A 16,591-nucleotide genomic window follows, 5' to 3' on the forward strand; every position below is an offset into this window, starting at 1 on the left:
CAGCGCGTTGTGTTGTGCAGGTATTCCTTTATCGCGGTGCGGGGCACATAGGGGATAACTCTACCTAATATGCACACCTGGGCCCATGTGCAGATTGCATTTGTTGGCTACGCTCATACATACTCGTGTCTTTCCCCACAGTTTCATTCGTATGCTGAATATTTTCTTGTACTCGTTAATGTTTTCTTAGAATCGAACCTCAGACCCTCCCCCTTAGAGCATTCACAATCACACTTGAGGGTATTTTTGGTGTCTGTCTGGGGGGTCAGGGAGGAAGGCTGATAGCCCTCGTCACTCCTCAACTTTTGACCCCAGTCTTCAGGAGCTTGCTTAGTTAGGTGTGTGCCTCCTCTCTAAATGTGTGTAATTATATTTATGCTTGTTAGCAAAGCAGAACAGGTATCACAAATCAGGAACTGGGTCTTAGTAGCCTTTAGATATTTTCTGATATGGGATTCTTCTTTTTTAAACATGGCTTTTGTTAGTAGTGAGAAACCAGACAAAAGTACAGAGGAAACAAAGTACAGAAAAGCCTGGCATAAGATGAGACAAGTACGAGAACTTCAAGAAATATTGCCCTCCTGTATCCATAGAAACATACAAAATGATCTTAAAAACCACAGGTGATAAACCTCATATGGAAAAATGGATTAACAAATGTGTCACATAGATTGTGAGTCTGGGGTACTTGGCCAGTAGGGGAACAGGAGAGTAATTACCTGCCACGAGAAGAAAGGTGTGTAAGGAGAAGTGGTTCACTGATCAAATGCGTGTTTTCTCCTTTGCCATAAGGGGAGCGTGCCCACTATTGCAACCATGAACAAAAAACCTTTGCTGCTTCACTGAGATCTATGATGGAAAATTATGGATTCTGAGCTTTTCTCGCACAAGGGAACATAAGGAGGGCATGGGGATGTAGAAGGGAACACGGCGATACGGGGTGTGGAGATCCTGTTCCTCCTACTGCACACTGCTGCATGAGGAACGTGAAAACTCGCAGGGGGCTGCAGCAGAAGCACAGGTTTTGTTTTCACTTATGATTCCGTGCAGTATGGATGAAAGCCAGGCAGAGATTGGTTCCAGAGCTGAGGTTGGCTGCAGGGTGGAGTCTCAGGGCCCTGAGAGCAGCTCTGATGTCTAGCCCTGCTTAGGACTTCCCAGTCTGGGAAAGCCTTTTGAATTGTATGGGCGTGAAAGACGTCACTTTGCAATGGGAGAGTTAGCAGAACACACTGGATCCAGGAAGAGACCAGCAGGCTAATTCTTTAGACAACTGGACCAAGTAAATATAGGGCGGATGTCACGTTTACGAGCAGTGGCAGCAGACCTGAGGCACTGCTGGAATGCAGGAGGAAAGCCTGGGTCCCGGCCCACCCACAGCCGGCAGCAGCCGTGGGGCTGCCCGCGTGTCCCAAACACAGCGGCATCCCCACGATGGCAGAAACACCCCCAGAATGGGCTGCAGCTGCCAGCCTGGCCTCCGCCACGTCGTGCGTTGAAACGTTGCGCCTGCTGGAGTCGGGGCCAGAACCCAGCTCAGCCTGAACCGGGCTGGGGGGAGGAAGGAGTGGGTTGGGTGCTGGGGAGAAGAGATGCCCGTGGTTGCAGCCCCTAAAGCTGCCCACCTCGGGAAAGGCGGAGAAGAACCAAACCGACAGTGGCATGATGGAATTGTCAGATTTATTGATGGACTTTGATGACTTTATACAGCAATTGGAGCAGGCACACGGCCGCTCCTATGACATCAGTGGGGCCGGCGGTTGATGTTCCGGGCCCGACGTGGAACCCGGGAGCGGCTTCGGCCCCAGGCTGGCCCTGGCCGCCTGGACCGGCTCCTGCGGCGTCTCTGGGGCTGGCTGTTGGTCTCTGCAGCCCGATGTTCCAGAGGCGAGCGGCTCCGAGTCCTGGCCCGCTGTGTCTGCCTGGAGAGCAGCTCAGGCACCTGGGAGCTGTGATCTGGTCCCGATGGTGCCTGGTTGGTGGTGTCAGAGCTGCTGCTCTCCTGTCCTGTAGGGCCTTGGGATGGCCCCAGTCCCTGCTGGCTGGTGGTGTTGGGGCCAGCGCTGTCCGCATTGGTGCTGGAGGCTGTAAGGGGAGGCAGGAAGGTGAGCGGGACAGATGTCCAGCCCCGGGGTGGGACAGGCTCTCATCCCTCCTGGGCCAAAGGGACTTGAGCAAGGCCTCGCCTGGCCCCAGCCCAGCAGCACGCGGCCGTTTGCCTCTTACCGATGCCCTCTCCAGCACAGGTGTTGCACTCCCATGCAGATGTGCTCAGACTCAAGTTGGAGCAGAGTCGATGGGTGCCTTGTGCAGCGCAGGAGCTGCAGAGGAGCAGCTGCCAGGGCCTGGAGAAAACAGCGGGTTGTGGCCGTGAGGACAAAGTGAGCTGAGCCAGGGAGCGCCCGGCACAGCTCTGGTGCTCAGTTTGTGCTCTCCCAGCCTGTGGTGAGGCTGCGATCCCACGCCGAGCCCCAGAGGGCTGCTGAGGTAACTCACCCGTCTCCCTCTTCTTGTTCCCGGCCATGTGGATAATGGCAGTCGCTGGCATCACAGCGCTGATGCCTAACTCCCAGGGTTGCATAGTCATAATTGTCCTCCCACGTTGGTCTTCTGCAAGAGAAGAGACAGAATGTGATGCCCCAGGACTAAAAATAATCCGTGGCATCCCTCCCCTTCCACCCGATGCCCGGTTCCATGTTAATGGCTGCAAGGGCCAGGCCTGCTGAGCACAGCTTGTGTGCCCTCACATCTCAAGAGCTGCCTGAAAGACACCAACCTGAATGGGATTCGGATCCCCATAGTGAGCATGTCTCGAAGAAACATGTCTCTGTCTCGGCAGTGGGGGCAATGAAAGCAATAAATTCCTGCACACATGGCCTGTTCCTGCAGCAGAAACAGAACAGGGTGAGTGTGAGCCTGGCCTGGTGCTGCTGAGCACGTGCCGTGCTCATGGGGTATGGGAGGGCTCCTACCTGGATGCAAGCCCGGTGGAACCAGGCGTGTCGGCAGGCTGGGCACAGCATGGTGCTGTATGATCTGCTGTGCTCCATGGACTCCATGCAGATGATGCAGGTCGTGTCCTGCACCGGCGCTGCCTCCACTGCCTGATGTGGACGATGCACCCAGCAGAAGGACCTGGGGGAAGATGGAAGGGACGGGCAAGGTGAGAAGTGCTGCGAGGAGGGCAGAGGAACAGGAAGGAGCCCCAGGCCTTGGCTCTGGCTCTGCCAGGCTGCTGGGAGGCGTCACGGCGCGCTCCCGGTCCTCGCTTCTTTGGCTGGTGCTGAAGCAGGGTTGGAGGCTCGCAGGCGATGCCTGGCAGCCCTTACCTGAAATCGTCGCAGAACTGGGTGACGCATTCGCCCTCTGACGTGCAGGAGAGATGGAAGCTGCGGTCGCAGTCCGGCTCTGCGCAGGTGATGGTGGCCCCGCGCTGGCCACAAACGAAGCAGAGCTGTAAAGAGCAGAGCATTTCCCATCAGCTGCAGGCTCAGGGCCTACGCAGCGGGCCCCGCACCTCTGTGCAGGGCACGGGATGGGGGCAGGGCTGGCTGGCACTCTGCAGAGCTGCCTGCTGAACAGGGCTGGTCTGCAAGAGCAGGGATTTCTCTTGGGGCTGCTTGGAAGGGCTGGGATTGCTTTCTTTGCACCAGGCAAAGCTCAGCCATGCCTCCGCTGGCACCAAGCTCCCTGTTCCGGTGCGGTGCTCACCGTCTGCTCTCCCTGCCTGATTGTGCGTATCAGCTCTTCTTCGAAATGGCATGCATTTCTGCTGTTGCTTCCTGGTTTACAAAGACCAGTGGAGAATATCTGTAGAAGAAGAAAGAGCAGGCTCTTGTTAGTGCAGGAAGGAGGGAATCACTGGTTGGAGGGAGGAGGCAGGAGCCATGAGGGAACTCACCACACAAAAAGTATGGAAGTAGAACCCGTTTTTCTCATGTTTGTGCCCATATATGCTCGAGTCCTGATCCACTCGGCCACAGAGCACGCATGCTGGAGAGGAGAGAGGAACAGCAGTGAGCAGCTTGCAAGGCCAGGTGCCCTGGGGGCTGTCCCAGGGGCTGCTGTGTGCCGGCCGTGCCAGCAGAGGGGCAGGGCTGGTGGCCGTGGAGAGGAAGGGGCACTGCAGGCCCAGTGCTGCCAGCAGGCGGCCACAGCCCAACCGCGGCCCCCCTGGCCAAGGAGCAGAGGGGTCCTGCGTGCCCCCGCCTCCCATGTCTGCCGCTGGCAGACCCCCAGCACCCTTCTGCCCTGCGTGCAGGGATACTTTGCTCTCACCTGGCTCACTCGAGCCGGCGGCCTCCTGAGTCCCCTCGGACATCATGTGCATCAACGGCGAGCACTCGCAGAGTGTCTGTCCCAGCAAAACCAGGCTTTCTCCTCCGCGTGACAACCTAGGGGAGAAGCGGGACGAGGCTGAGTTCTCAGCTCAGGCCCCGAGCGCTGGGGAACCCTCCTCCCTGGGCAGCCTCAGGCAGCCCCTTCCTCCCTGCTCACCTCACCAAGTCGCACTGAGCTCGGCCTGAGCCCCGCAGCCTTGGCTCTGTTCCGCACCCCGCAGGTCACAGTGGTCGCTCTGTGCCACACCTGCGGAACCATCACACCTCACCGGGGCTGAGGGCACCCAGGCAGCAGGGCGGAGGCTCTTGCAGCCAGCGCAGGGTGAGGGGCCCGGTGCCATCAGTATCCCAGTCAAGTGTTTATGTGCTTCCGTGACTTTTTGTTGCTTGCTGCTCATTACCTCTCGCTACAATAAATGACTCGATTCACAGAATCACAGCGTCTCAGTGGTTGGCAAACACCTCTAAGATCCCCAGGTCCCACCGTCCACCCCCCACCTGCCCACGGCCCTCAGAGCCACATCCCCACGGTGCTGGGACGCCTCCATGGGCGCTGACTCCCCCAGCTCCCCGGACAGCACATTTTCTTTTCAAGCTGACAGATTTTGCAGACTAGAAAATATGCTTCTCTCACCTGCAATGTCAGCAACTGAGATGAAGTTAATTTCCAAATAAACTTATTGTGGCTCAAAGCTGCAGGTAAATGAGTTTTTGAAGATTTTGGAGTTTATGAGGCTATTCTGTCATGTAACAGGTCCTTGCTGCCCTTTCGGAGTCAGTCTTAACCTGAATTTGTGTCACAGAACAGAAAACTGAAAAACTGCCGGGACACCTCGTTTTTCTCAAAAGCTCCTGTTAAATTTGGATGAGCTTCTTTGGGTCAGAGTTACTTCTGGGAAGGGGCTGCAGAGAGGAGTTCACATCTATGAGTGTGGAGGATTTTCAGCCCTGTGACATGGGCTTGCTACACTCTGAGATGACAGAGGTGCACAGTGCACAGTTGACTTGGAAGCATTCTCCAGAAGTGTGGCATGCAGACTGCTCTGCTGCTTTGATCACCTCTGTGTCATTCTGTGTTTCCTCCGGCACCAGCCCTTCTTCTGCAAAGCATCACCGCACAGAGGCTGGGGAGGCCCTGGGACTTGTGCCAAAGCTCAGAAACCTAGAAGCAAAGCTTTCCCTCGTTCAACCACGAAACCTTTGCTTCTCTCACGTGAGGGGAGGCATGAGGCCTTTGAAATACTTTCTTCTGCATCTTCTGCTTCTTGTGCTATAAAAATAATGATAATAATGAAAAGATATTAAAAAAGAAACACCATAGAAGGATCACATTAAGGCCTCCCCTGGAAAAGATACTTTGTAGTGTGTCAGAGACAGTTTGCTGGCAAATCTGAATGCTACTTCCCTGGAATAAGTGATCGAGTGAGCTGTAAGGAGCCAGTCACTGCTGCACATGAGAGCTATCATGACCTCAGACCTGACCAGAAGCTTTGGCACCAAGCTGGTCCTGGTGTATCTAACTGGGATGAAGGCAAGAGTGCTGCCTTCTAGCATTTGGGGAATGATGGACGGGACTTGAAGCCCTGCGTGGGGCTGGGAATAGAGATTCTGTTTAATATGGTATTAGGTAGGTATTACTTCCTCTCTTAGTCCTAGCCAGGTAACAATCTGGCTTCTTGGGAACAATGCAATAAACCAGAGTGAGAACCGCAGCAAAGCCTGCGCGCTCCCAGATTCTCAGTTCAGGGCCTTGTTAGAACTTCAGGTGAAATCATCTGCCATCCAGATATCAGAGAAATAAGGCACCGTGTCCTGGTTGGGAAGGCAGGCTGTCTTGATGCTTAATTGCAGTCAAATACCTGCCAGTCTGAGGGCTGCACCACAGGCAGCACTTCTTCTCACTCACCGAGGCCTAATGAAGGAATACATGCAACTCACAAGAACTGGATCCAAGCCATATCCCTGGAGGTAGAAAGGCTGCACCAGAGCAGCTCCCAGTGTATAGCCGAATAAGCTGAATTTAACAGCATCACAGGAGCTTCCGACTCAGAGCCCGTCCTGCCCAGCCGTGCACACTGCCACACGTCCCAGCCAACACTTTGCCACCAGCAGCCAGCAAGCAGCATCGTGTGAAGGAATCCTTTTTCCTTCAGGGCTGAATTAAGCCACGCTTTGTGCCCCTGCTGCTGGCCAGGGCAGGAAGGCTGCAGATCAGGTCAGCTTGGGGTTCTGCTTCGAACCACTCCATGCTGGCCCGTGACCTCTGAGCAATCCATCCCAGGTTTTCCCTCATAACAAAGTGTTAAAGACCCCACTGCCAAAGCATTCTCCTTGCAACGACCTTCTCAGGCCTCCTGCTCCCCCTGTCCCTGCAGACTGGTTGCTGGGGTTTTGCACTGTATGGTCATACAAACCATGCCCAGAGTTTGCCAAAGTGCACTGGGCACTTCCAGGCCAGCGTCCACCTGTTGCAAATGAAGTCTGACACCATCTCTGGGAGGGCCACCAGCAAGCAAGCTGGGCTCTGCTTGCCGAGTCGGGCTGCGGTGAGCTGGTAGCTCCCCCCTCTGTCCACAGCACCTAAAGCAGTTTAGGATCTGAACAGGTGTCACTTGGAAGACAGGACATTGCACGTTTTCTCTCACTTTTCCACGTGAGAGCATCTTCAGCACAGGTTCCCAGGAGTAAGGCCAGCACACGCCAGCCCCTCTGCTCTGCCCCTCCGAAGACGTGTCTCTCACAATATGCCTCTTGATGGAACTCTTCCGAGTATTTCTAAATGCAGAAAATGGGAAGAGATCAGATAACCTTACTCTGAATCACACCAAATGTTAATTTTGAAGACCTTACCGTACAGCTGAAATCTTCTCTTTGTAGTCCATACTTGGACGTTTTGCAAAGCATTACAAATTTCTCTATAGTAGCATCGTTGCAGGATCCCACAAAACGCCCCAACCTGCTTTTTGTATGCCCTGCTCCAATTAAAGAGCCAAAGTTCTGGATAAGTGCTGTCTTTGTGAATAAACTGAATTCCACCGGCCTCATCTGCTGCCTATAGATTTTTCTTATAGGGTTTTTCATTTGATTAATTCTCTTCACATGTACCACAAGGTACAACTTGCTTGCTTCAACTGCATTTTCCTGCCCTAGCTGCTCCCATGCACCCAAAGGCAGCAGAACATCACGTGCAAGCTTAAAGCAAAGGCTCTATGTAGGTGTGAAGGGAGCTGAATAATTGCAAATTGAAATTCAAAGCAGCTTCCCACTGAGGTGTGAGTGAAAAGGATTGTGCAGAAAAGCAAATCACTTGCAACAAAATGATAGTGACGTTTATGGAAGGGTTTTCACAACTGCTCTGTAAATCCCCCGCCAAGTGCTGCAGCTCTCCCCTGGCTGGAGGACAGCAGTGCTGACCCACGCCATGGTGCGGCCCATTGCAAGCTGCCAGCTGCACAGAGGGCTGCAGTCAGCTCACAGGAGGATGGCTGCTTCCTTCACAGTGTCGGACAGGCAGCTTGCTTTCTGCTTTCCTCGTATGTGGGACAGGAAACACACTGTGCCACCTGCCTTTAAAATGTCCTGGTAATCACATACCTTGTAAGGATTTGGGTTGCCCTTGGAGCTGAGCAGGGCTCTTCATACTGTGCTGAGTCCAATGCCTTTCCATGCCATTCTATGCAGATGATAATTTGGCTGTGATTCCCAGGGTAGTTGCTGAGCAGCACTGTGGTGTTTGCACATCTGCCAGGTTACAGGTGTTTAGAAGTAGGAATGACTGTGATGTCTGTGTTGGCAGGTCGCTGAGAGGGGAGTGCAGACACATGAATTGCCTGCTGGACCACAAAACCGTGGCGCTGGTGGAGTTAGCAGGGGCAGTTGCTTTCCAGTTGTTACTGTCCAGTAGCAAACAGTGTGTCCCTGTTTTAGTGGTGGAAGGTCTCCAGGTTCAAATTCTGAAGCTGCTGCTGAACAACAAGGACAGAGGAGGGGTAAGCACTCTGTAGATCTTTTGCTACATTGTGTCTGCATCCCAGGACTTGTAAGGTACAGAAGTGCAGGTGAGGAGACATTCTGTCCTCAGAAACAGTTCACTAATTGATCTAGTAAGGCAGGCTGAAGTGCAGAAACATGTTTTGGGCTCTGCTGCTTTGCCAGTATTGACTGATGACATGAGCTGCACCTGGGCCAGCCTTGTGTTTCTGTTGAACTAGGCAGACACAGTCTGACTGCAGTGCATTCTACTCTAACAATTAATATTAATTCCAGAGAGAAAAGAAATGGCAGGCGTGTGAGCGTGTGCCTCTAAAGAGCAGGTGGAAGATGTTCAGCTGCATAAAGCTGTGCATCTTCTGGCTGTCATCAGAGCATCCCAGTATGGGCCTCAGAAGACACAACACTGCAGAGCAGTGGCCCACAGGCTGCTCATGGGTGCTCCAGCAATGGTAGTAGCTGGGTCAACTGCTTTCTCTTGCTGAACATACTTCCCAAGCATATACAGCTCTGCTAATGCCTTTCTCTGGGAGTTCCTTTCCCTGTGAGTTCACCACCTGCTTTTCCTCCTGCCAGGGGGAAGCATCCAGATACATCTTCCCGAACAAATTCCGCAAGTTTCTTCAGGAAAATGCTAGCAATAGAGGGGTAAGTCAGAGGGGCAGCCTTCCCACAGGCCTCACCTGAAGAGCTCTCTGGTACCTTTGGGGTGGGAGCTCTTGCCCTTTTGGCTGAGCTGCTTCCAGCAGATGAGCAATTGATACCTAGATAGAGCATCCTCTTCACCACCTGGGTGAGGACCGCTCTTCTGGCCTTGGCTCAGGCTGATGGCCTGCAGCTAAGGAAGGTGGGGATGTTATTATTATTGCAGGAAGCCCTTTCCTCACCAGCCTCTCTGCGTTAATGAGCAGCCCACCTTCAGAGGCAGAGCACGTGGTATCCATCCACCCATCACACCAGCTTGTTACTGTAGGGCCAGGGGTTTTCCAGAGGTGGAAGCAGCTAGGTGCCATCAGCGCTGGGCTCCATCCCGGTGCTGGAAACCAGAGGTGCTTTTGGAAACGGGTGCATGCGCTTTCAGCAGGACTGAGAACAGGAAGTTTCTGCCTGGCCCACGTGGCCACCACAACTAAGAAGCACCTTCACAGCTGCCCTAATGGCTGAACTCTCATTGTTGCCCTAGAACTTGACTGTGTTGTGCCCACCAGGGTACATGGTGTGCTTCCTGCACCGGCTCATTGCTGCCCTGCGTTTCTTCTGGGATGGCCACAAGGCAAAGGCACCTGCTGCGCTGAGCAGTGAAGGTAAGGCCTGGAGGAGAAGCTAGCAGGACACTTCTGTGTTTGGGACAGGGTTTGTTTCCTGGCACTGCTCTCCAGGATGCTGAAAGCTTTGTGTTTCTCATGGGTGCTGATGCTTTCTGCGCCCTGAGCCTGATGCCACTAGAATATATGGTATTTCTTCTGTTCCAAACGCTCGCCGCGGCCTGCGATGGCGCTGCTCAGCTGCCTTGCGGCACGTTGCGGTGCCTTACGGGCACAAACGGGACTGCAGCTCAGGCGCCGCCCACACGCGCGGGACACCCGGAAGTGAGCTCCACCAGCCGGGGAGGAGACGGAAGGCCCACGCTCTCGCGAGATCGTGCCACCCAATCAAAGGTTTCGTTCGTTCCCTTCTTCCGCCCCTCCCAGTGCCGCGCCGCGGTGCCGTCGCAAGGGGGCGCAGTCGGTTCTGGTCGCACGGGTTATGACGTCACCGCGCCGGAAGCGCCGCGAGACAGGGAAGCGGAGAGCGGGGGGCGGGAGGAGCGCTTTATTGGGCCGCCAGAGCGGGGCGGGCGGAGGTTTTGCGGCGTGCAGTCGCCTACACGGCTGTGCCCTGGGACTTGTCCTGCTTTAGCGCAATGACGAACTTGAAGGCGGCGCTCACGGCGTTGAAGATGCTGGCCGCCAGCTCGTGCTTCTTGCTGTTGATCTCCAGCCGCAGCGCCTCCATCTCTCGCTCGATCAGCGCCGCCCGCTCGTTGAAGCCGTGCTGCAGCAGCTCGCTGTGCTCCCGTAGCTTCGCTTCCAGCGCCCGGTCCAGTTCCCGCTGCGCGCTCTCCGCCTCCGCCTGCATCTTGGCCTCGAGGGCTCGCAGGTTCTGCTCGTAGCTGTTGCGCTCGTCCGCCAGCAGCGCCTGCAGCTGCCGTTCGCGCTCCGCCGTCGCCTTCTGCTGCTGCTCCAGGAGCTGCGTCTGCTGCTTCTGGTCTGGGAACAAAGGGACGGGGTGAGGAGTAAGCAGGAGCTGAGCCTTGTGCTTCTGGTTAAGGAACCGAGTGGGGGTCCCCGTGGCACGGGGTGATGGGCCAAAGCGACAGTGCAAGGGGACGTGAGGAGAAGATGGAGGGGCTGGGGACAGAGTGCGGGGATGTGGGGATGGGGTGAGGGTTCGTCAGGGAGGAAAAAGGAGCAATTTGAGGTGTCTCCTGGGTGCACCGGGACGCCCCAAGAGATGTGTGTAGTCTGGGAGATGTCCCCGGGGAGAAGGGGAGTCCTCGAGTGCTGGGGCCATCATGAGATGCCTGTGAAGCGTTATAAGGATTCCCAGAGTACATGGGGATGCCATGCGCTGTCGTTGGGGGACACGGCCTATGGAACAAGGGAACGCTGTGAGATGTCCCCAAGGAATAACGCAATGCGTCCGTTGTTCCTGGAGGACACGGGGATGGGTGAGGGGGGAAGGAGAGAAGGGACGGCACTGGGACGCGCCACTCACCCTCCAGCTGCTTCTCGGCCTCGCTCAGTGCCTTGTCTGCCTTCAGCACTGCCTCCGCTTCTGCCCGGCGCTCCGCCAGGAACTCATCCAGCACCTCCTCGGCCTGTGCATCCCCACACGATTGAGGCATGGCCTCACCTCCTTATTCCCGATCCCCTGCCTAGAGCTGCCCTCACCTTGGGGCCCTTGGCCTTTGCTTGCCGGTAGGCCTCCAGCAGCCGCTGCCGCTCGGCCTCGTAGGCGCGGTAGCCACCGGGCTGTGCGTAGGCCCCACGGGACAGGCTGGTATCCAGTGCCCCCGCCAGCTCAGCCAGCAGCGCCTTGCAGTGCTGCCGTGATGCTGCATTGTTCTTCTCCTGCAGGCGGCTGTACTCCGTGCTGATCTGTTCCTGAGGACAGGATGGGGGCAGGGTCACGGTGTCAATGGGGAGAGTGCAGGTGGGAGCAGAGGTATGGAGGCAGTGTTGGGGGGACGTGAGGATAAGGTAATGGAGATGGAGTGCATTGAGGGGATGGGGCCAAGGTCGTGAAGACAAGGGCAGCCTGGTAGGAATAGGAGCAGGGTGGCAAGGACAGGGACGGCGCTGTGGCACAAGGGGGGTGGCCACGCACTATGAGGCGCCGCTGGTGCTCCTGGTTGCGATCCCGGAAGCTGCGCTGCTGGAAGACGACGAGCGCCTCGTGCAGGTGCTCCCCGTGCGCGGCCGAGAGCTGTGCAGGCTCTGTGGGCAGTGACAGCCCCCGCATGCCCCCGGCATAGGCCTCCAGCGCTGCCGCCACCGCAGCTGCGTTCTCGTTGGCCATCATGGCTGCTGCTGCTCCCTGCAGGCAGGGCAGACGCCCGCTGTTGATGGCCTCCACGTAGCTGCTCAGCAGCGTGCTCAGGGCTGTGGGGAATGGCACAGGGACACCTGCCTCGTTGTTGGCACCTTGCTGCTGTGTGTTGCTGTTGTCCCCTGTCTTCCCCGTGTTTTTTGCCCCATTGTCACCCTGTCATCGCCCAGTCATTGACTTGTGTCGCACTGTGTTGCCATTGTATCCCTTTTGTCCCGTTGTCATCACTCTGCTGTCCCCAGTGTTATCACTCCATTGTCTCATGTTGCCGTTGTCATTGTCCCCCTGTTGTCCTGTGTCACCACTGTCACCCCGTTTTCACCCTGTTGTCCCATGGCACTCTTGCCTTCATCCCAGTTGTCCTGTTGCTTTTGCTGTTGTCCCCCCATCATCCAATTTGCCATCATCACTGTCCTCCCATGGACCTCCTGTCGTCCCTTACAATGACATCATTATCATCAGCCTTCAGTCAGCGCGCTGTCACCCTGTTGTCCTGCCTCGCCGTCACCCTGTTGTCCTCTGTGTCACCATGCCCCCAGTTCTCCCCGCTCCCACCCTCCCCTTACCTCGCCCTGTCAGTGCTCTGCCGTCAGGCAGCGTCTTGAGCCTGGAGGAGCTCAGCACATAGTCACAGAACTTGGCTGCCTGTTGGAGGAAGCGTGGGGCCAAGGCGGCCTCGGGCAGCTCCTCCATGCGCCCGTGCTCCTCTGTGCCCAGTGGCGAAGGCAGCACGAAGCACTTCCGCGTGGGGAAATAGTTGCGGAGGCACTGCCGCGTCGCATTGTAGTTCTGCACCTTGCGGCCGTACCCTGTGGCAGGCAGGCAGCTGTTGGTGCTGGCGCAGCCGCTCGTGAGGGCCTCCCTAATGACCCCAAGGGGGGCCAGCACTCACCGTGCTTGAGTTCCAGCACCTGCTGCAGGTACTCGTCCTCGCTGATGGGCCGCTCGCCCACACGCAGCTCCAGTGTGAAGTCCCGCACCACCCACACAAAGCTGGGGAAGAAGCGCATGAACTCGCAGTCCTCGGCCTCATCTTCTCTTTCAGCGCCGTTGTTGCCATCCTTGTCCCTGTCCCGCACCTGGATCAGCTCCGACAGCTGTGTCACCAGCCTGCCCCGCTCAGGAGCACAACGCTCCCCAAATTCTGTGTCCCCTCCAGAATCCTGTGTACCCCCCAAATATTTCTGTCCTCCTCTGTACGTTGTGTCCTGCCCCACGGTGCCCATCTACGCCCTGAGTATTGCACTCCCTCTTAGAGCCTGAATCACCCTTAAATCCCTCAGTTTCCCCTTAAGTCCTCTGCCCCCTTGCCGAGTTCCCCCAGTTTTTCCCCAAATCCCAGTCTGACTTTGCCAACATCCCCCAGTCTTGCCACACGTCCCACGCTGCCCATGTCACACAGGTTTTCCCCAGGTTTCCTGTAGCCTCAAACACGCAGTGTCAGCCCAAATCCCCCACCCTAGCCCTATCTCCCATTGCCCCAGTCCCACAGCTACAGCCCGTGTCCCGCATTGTCCAAGTCGCCCGTAGCCCCAAGTCCCCAACTTTCACCCCAATGTCCCCCATCCACTCAGCTCCTTGCAGGATACTCGAGGTACTCCAGTGCCTTCTGGTCGATGGTGCCTATGCTGTTGTACACCAGAGTGCTGGACAACAGCAGCGCCAGTGTGAAGATCCAGGCGTCGTTTTGGCTGTCACCCTGTGCCCACAGCTGGGTTAGGGGTGCTCTGGACTCCGGGGGGAGATGTGGGGCCAGCCTTCCCCCCGGCACCCACCTTGGTGGGGTCTCCCAGCCCCTCGGTGTCCAGCAGCACCAGCATCGCTTCGGGCCGCTGTGGGTGAGGCAGGCACCACATCCAGATGCCCTTGGTCTCTGCCTGCACCGTGGGGCCCAGCGGGAAGCCTGCAGGTGGCGAGCCGTCAGGAATCCCCAGCATACCCCAAAACGCCCCGCAGTGAACGAATGCATGGGCTTCTGCCCCCAGCTCACCAGTGCGCTTCTGTGCCAGCCGGTTCATCAGGAAGGACTTCCCAGTGCGGTAGGGCCCGGCGATGGCCACCACCACCAGGGGCTGGGCCACCTCCTGCAGCACTGCCAGCGCCGTGGGGTCCAGGGACAGCTCGCCATTCTTGTTGTTCACCAGGCACAGTGGGGCCGGCATCGGGAGCACCGGAGCATCCATGGTTGTGCTGCTGTGTGCGGCTTTGCAGTGCTGAAACGGAAAGAGAAAGCAAACCCAGCCCTCCCCCTGCTGTTGGTTTTCCCTTCCTGTAAACACCCATCGCTTCCCCGAAATCACAATGCCTCAGCTGTGGCCTTCATTCTTGTAGGGGCAGCTGGCACAGGTACAGCATATCGCAACCGGTTGGAGACAACACCCATCCTATTATCCAGACTGAAGGACTTCCACTATGGTGCAGCCCAGCGATGGACACGTCCACCAAAGGGCTGGTGATCCCGCACTGCACATCAGCACTGTGTCTGTGTGTGTGGGGGGGGTGACAGACAGCATGCTGCTGTAGCAAACCAGGCAGAGGGGGGCCGGCGTCAGGGGCACCAGAGCCTGCTTGGCCATGCAGCTGCCAGAACCGAAAGGGAAAGCACACCCAGCTGCTATGGACGCATTTCCTGCTGCTGCTTCCTTTGCTTTACCCAAACAGGGTAGTCCCAAAATGTGCTGTCCCAAAATGACAACACCTGGAAAGCGTCACAGAATTTATTGCATGGGCAGCTGGCAGGGCACAGGGCTACACATGGCTGTCCTCATCGCTGTCCTCATCGCTGACCTCCTCTTCGCTGTCACTGTCTGACAGCACGAGCTGAAGAGATGTGAGCAGATTACTCAGGAAGTTCACACCCGTGCGGCACCATGAGGAGATCTCCATTTCCCTCTTCTCCTTCTGCATCTGCTCCATCATCTGCTGCATTGCCATCTCCATGCGTTTGAAACCCTCGTTCATCAGTGCCTTGCACTGCTGTGGGATAGGGAGTGGGGTTGCTGCCACCACACGGTGCCGCGGTGCAGCCACAATGCAACAGCACCACCACCGAGCAGCTTAATGCAGACACGGTGTGCTGGGAGCACCACAGAGCAAGTCCATGGTACGTGTGCAACGTGCCAGCATCACCACACACCTTCCTGGCACAGCCACACAGGCCCATGGGGGAGCTACAGTGTGCTGGTGCCACCACCACACAGCGTCACAAACCTATGGAATAGACATTACATAGCCAGCAATGCCGTCTAACACCATCACGGTGACCACCTTCACAGCCACAGCATGCCAGTACCACCGCACATCAGAACCATGCTACAGCCACAGTGTGACACTAACAGCACACAACACCACTTTCCCATTACACAATAGTCATGGTGCAGCCACAGTGCCTCTGTACCGCCACACAACACCTCCATGGTACCGCCATTGTGCTCCAGAGCCACAACCCTGTACCTCCAGTGCCGCAGCCAAAATGCACCTGTACCACCACACAGTCACACACCACCACGGTACAGCCAGAGTGTGCCTGCACCACTGCACAACAGCATCACTGCCCACCCTCTGCTGCTGTTTGTATGGAGGGAGCTGGTTGATGCAGTTGCTGAACCTCTCTCCATCATCATTGAAATGTCCGGGCTGTCAGGAGATGGAGACTGGAAAAAGGCGAACGTAGCTGCCATGCATAAGAAAGGGGGGAAGGAGAACCCGGGGAAATTCAGCCTAACAAGCCTGATCTGTGTGCCTGGGAAGGTCATGGAGCAGATCCTGGATGACACACTAAGGCTCATGAGTGACGACCAGGTGACCCCAGGCAGCTGGCACGGCTTTGCCGAGGGCAGATGGTGCCTGACCTGCCTGGTGGCCTTCTGTGATGGAGTGACGGCACTGGGGGACAATGGAAAGGCGACTGATGTCACCTACCTGAAGCTGTGCAAGGCCTTTGACGTGGTCCTGCACCGCATCCCTATTTGTAAAACGGAGAGATGAGTTCAGAAGGTAGACTCTTTGGTGGATAAGAATTGGTTGGATGTTCACAGCCAGGTGGTTGTGCTCAGTGGCTCCATGTCCAGGTGGAGGCTGGGCTCGAGCCGTGTCCCCAGGGGACCTTCTTGGGGCTGCTGCTCTTCAGCATCTTGGTCAGTGTCGTAGTGGGATTGAGTTGGCTGACAACACCACGCTGACTGGTGTCGCTGACACAAGAAGAAGAAGGGACGCCATCCACAGGGACCAGGACAGGCTTTGGAAGTAGGCCCACACGAACCTAAGGAGGTTCAGCAAGGCCCAGTGCAAGGTGCTGCACTTGGGTTGGGGCAATCCCAGATAGATGTGCAGACTGGAGAACTCCATGAGTGCCGCCCTGAGGTAAGGAGTTGGGTGTCCTGCTGGACAAAAGTTGGACACGAGGCAGCGGTGTGCGCTTGCAGCCCAGAAAGGCCAACTGCATCCTGGGCTGCACCAACAGAGAGTGGTCAGCAGGCAGGGGGGGGATTGTTGCCCTCTGCTCTGCTCATGAAGATCTTGACCCCCACCACATGAACGATGTGAGGTTTTTGCAGCAGGCCCAGAGGAGGGCCAGAAAGACGCTCAGAGGGCTGAAGCACCTCTTCCTCTGCAAACACAGGCTGAGAGAGCACGGGTGTTCAGAATGGGGAGGAGAAGGAGAAGGCTCT

The 16,591-nt window shown here is 56.5% G+C and overlaps 2 protein-coding genes across 4 annotated transcripts; both read right to left on the bottom strand.

The window, feature by feature from the left end:
• Positions 1 to 1,744: 1,744 nt before the first annotated feature.
• On the bottom strand, positions 1,745 to 4,758 carry LOC125698911 (PHD finger protein 7-like). Its single transcript, XM_048957834.1, is given in 9 exon segments — positions 1,745 to 2,085; positions 2,227 to 2,345; positions 2,497 to 2,610; positions 2,777 to 2,900; positions 2,903 to 3,135; positions 3,330 to 3,454; positions 3,712 to 3,810; positions 3,902 to 3,993; positions 4,279 to 4,758. Coding segments are annotated over 9 exon segments (1,299 nt in total). The 5' UTR covers positions 4,331 to 4,758.
• A 5,369-nt stretch (positions 4,759 to 10,127) lies between these two features.
• On the bottom strand, positions 10,128 to 15,316 carry LOC125698707 (guanylate-binding protein 4-like). 3 transcript variants are annotated; one of them, XM_048957390.1, is made up of 9 exons: positions 13,912 to 15,316; positions 13,697 to 13,824; positions 13,511 to 13,620; positions 12,814 to 13,031; positions 12,488 to 12,730; positions 11,700 to 11,998; positions 11,264 to 11,476; positions 11,088 to 11,190; positions 10,128 to 10,579 (listed from the first exon to the last, which is right to left on the bottom strand). In XM_048957390.1, exons 1-9 carry the CDS (start codon positions 14,102 to 14,104, stop codon positions 10,194 to 10,196), a joined length of 1,893 nt encoding a protein of 630 aa, XP_048813347.1. In that variant the 5' UTR covers positions 14,105 to 15,316; the 3' UTR covers positions 10,128 to 10,193. The 3 variants fall into 3 exon arrangements, with proteins under 3 accessions (XP_048813347.1, XP_048813348.1, XP_048813349.1); XM_048957391.1 differs by having other exon boundaries at positions 11,700 to 11,974; positions 13,912 to 15,315; XM_048957392.1 differs by having other exon boundaries at positions 10,463 to 10,960.
• Between the last annotated feature and the right edge of the window lie 1,275 nt (positions 15,317 to 16,591).

Source organism: Lagopus muta, chromosome 11 (genome assembly GCF_023343835.1).
Source record: "Lagopus muta isolate bLagMut1 chromosome 11, bLagMut1 primary, whole genome shotgun sequence".
NCBI lineage: Eukaryota > Metazoa > Chordata > Aves > Galliformes > Phasianidae > Lagopus > Lagopus muta.

Excerpts from the sequence above, each read along its gene's own strand:
- LOC125698707 (XM_048957390.1), bottom strand. The coding sequence starts at position 14,104 with ATGGATGCTCCGGTGCTCCCGATGCCGGCCCCACTGTGCCTGGTGAAC. Across the intron at positions 11,477-11,699 it reads AGCACCAGCGGCGCCTCATA|GAACAGATCAGCACGGAGTA; the intron begins GTGCGTGGCCAC and ends TCCTGTCCTCAG. Across the intron at positions 10,580-11,087 it reads GGCCGAGAAGCAGCTGGAGG|ACCAGAAGCAGCAGACGCAG; the intron begins GTGAGTGGCGCG and ends CTTTGTTCCCAG.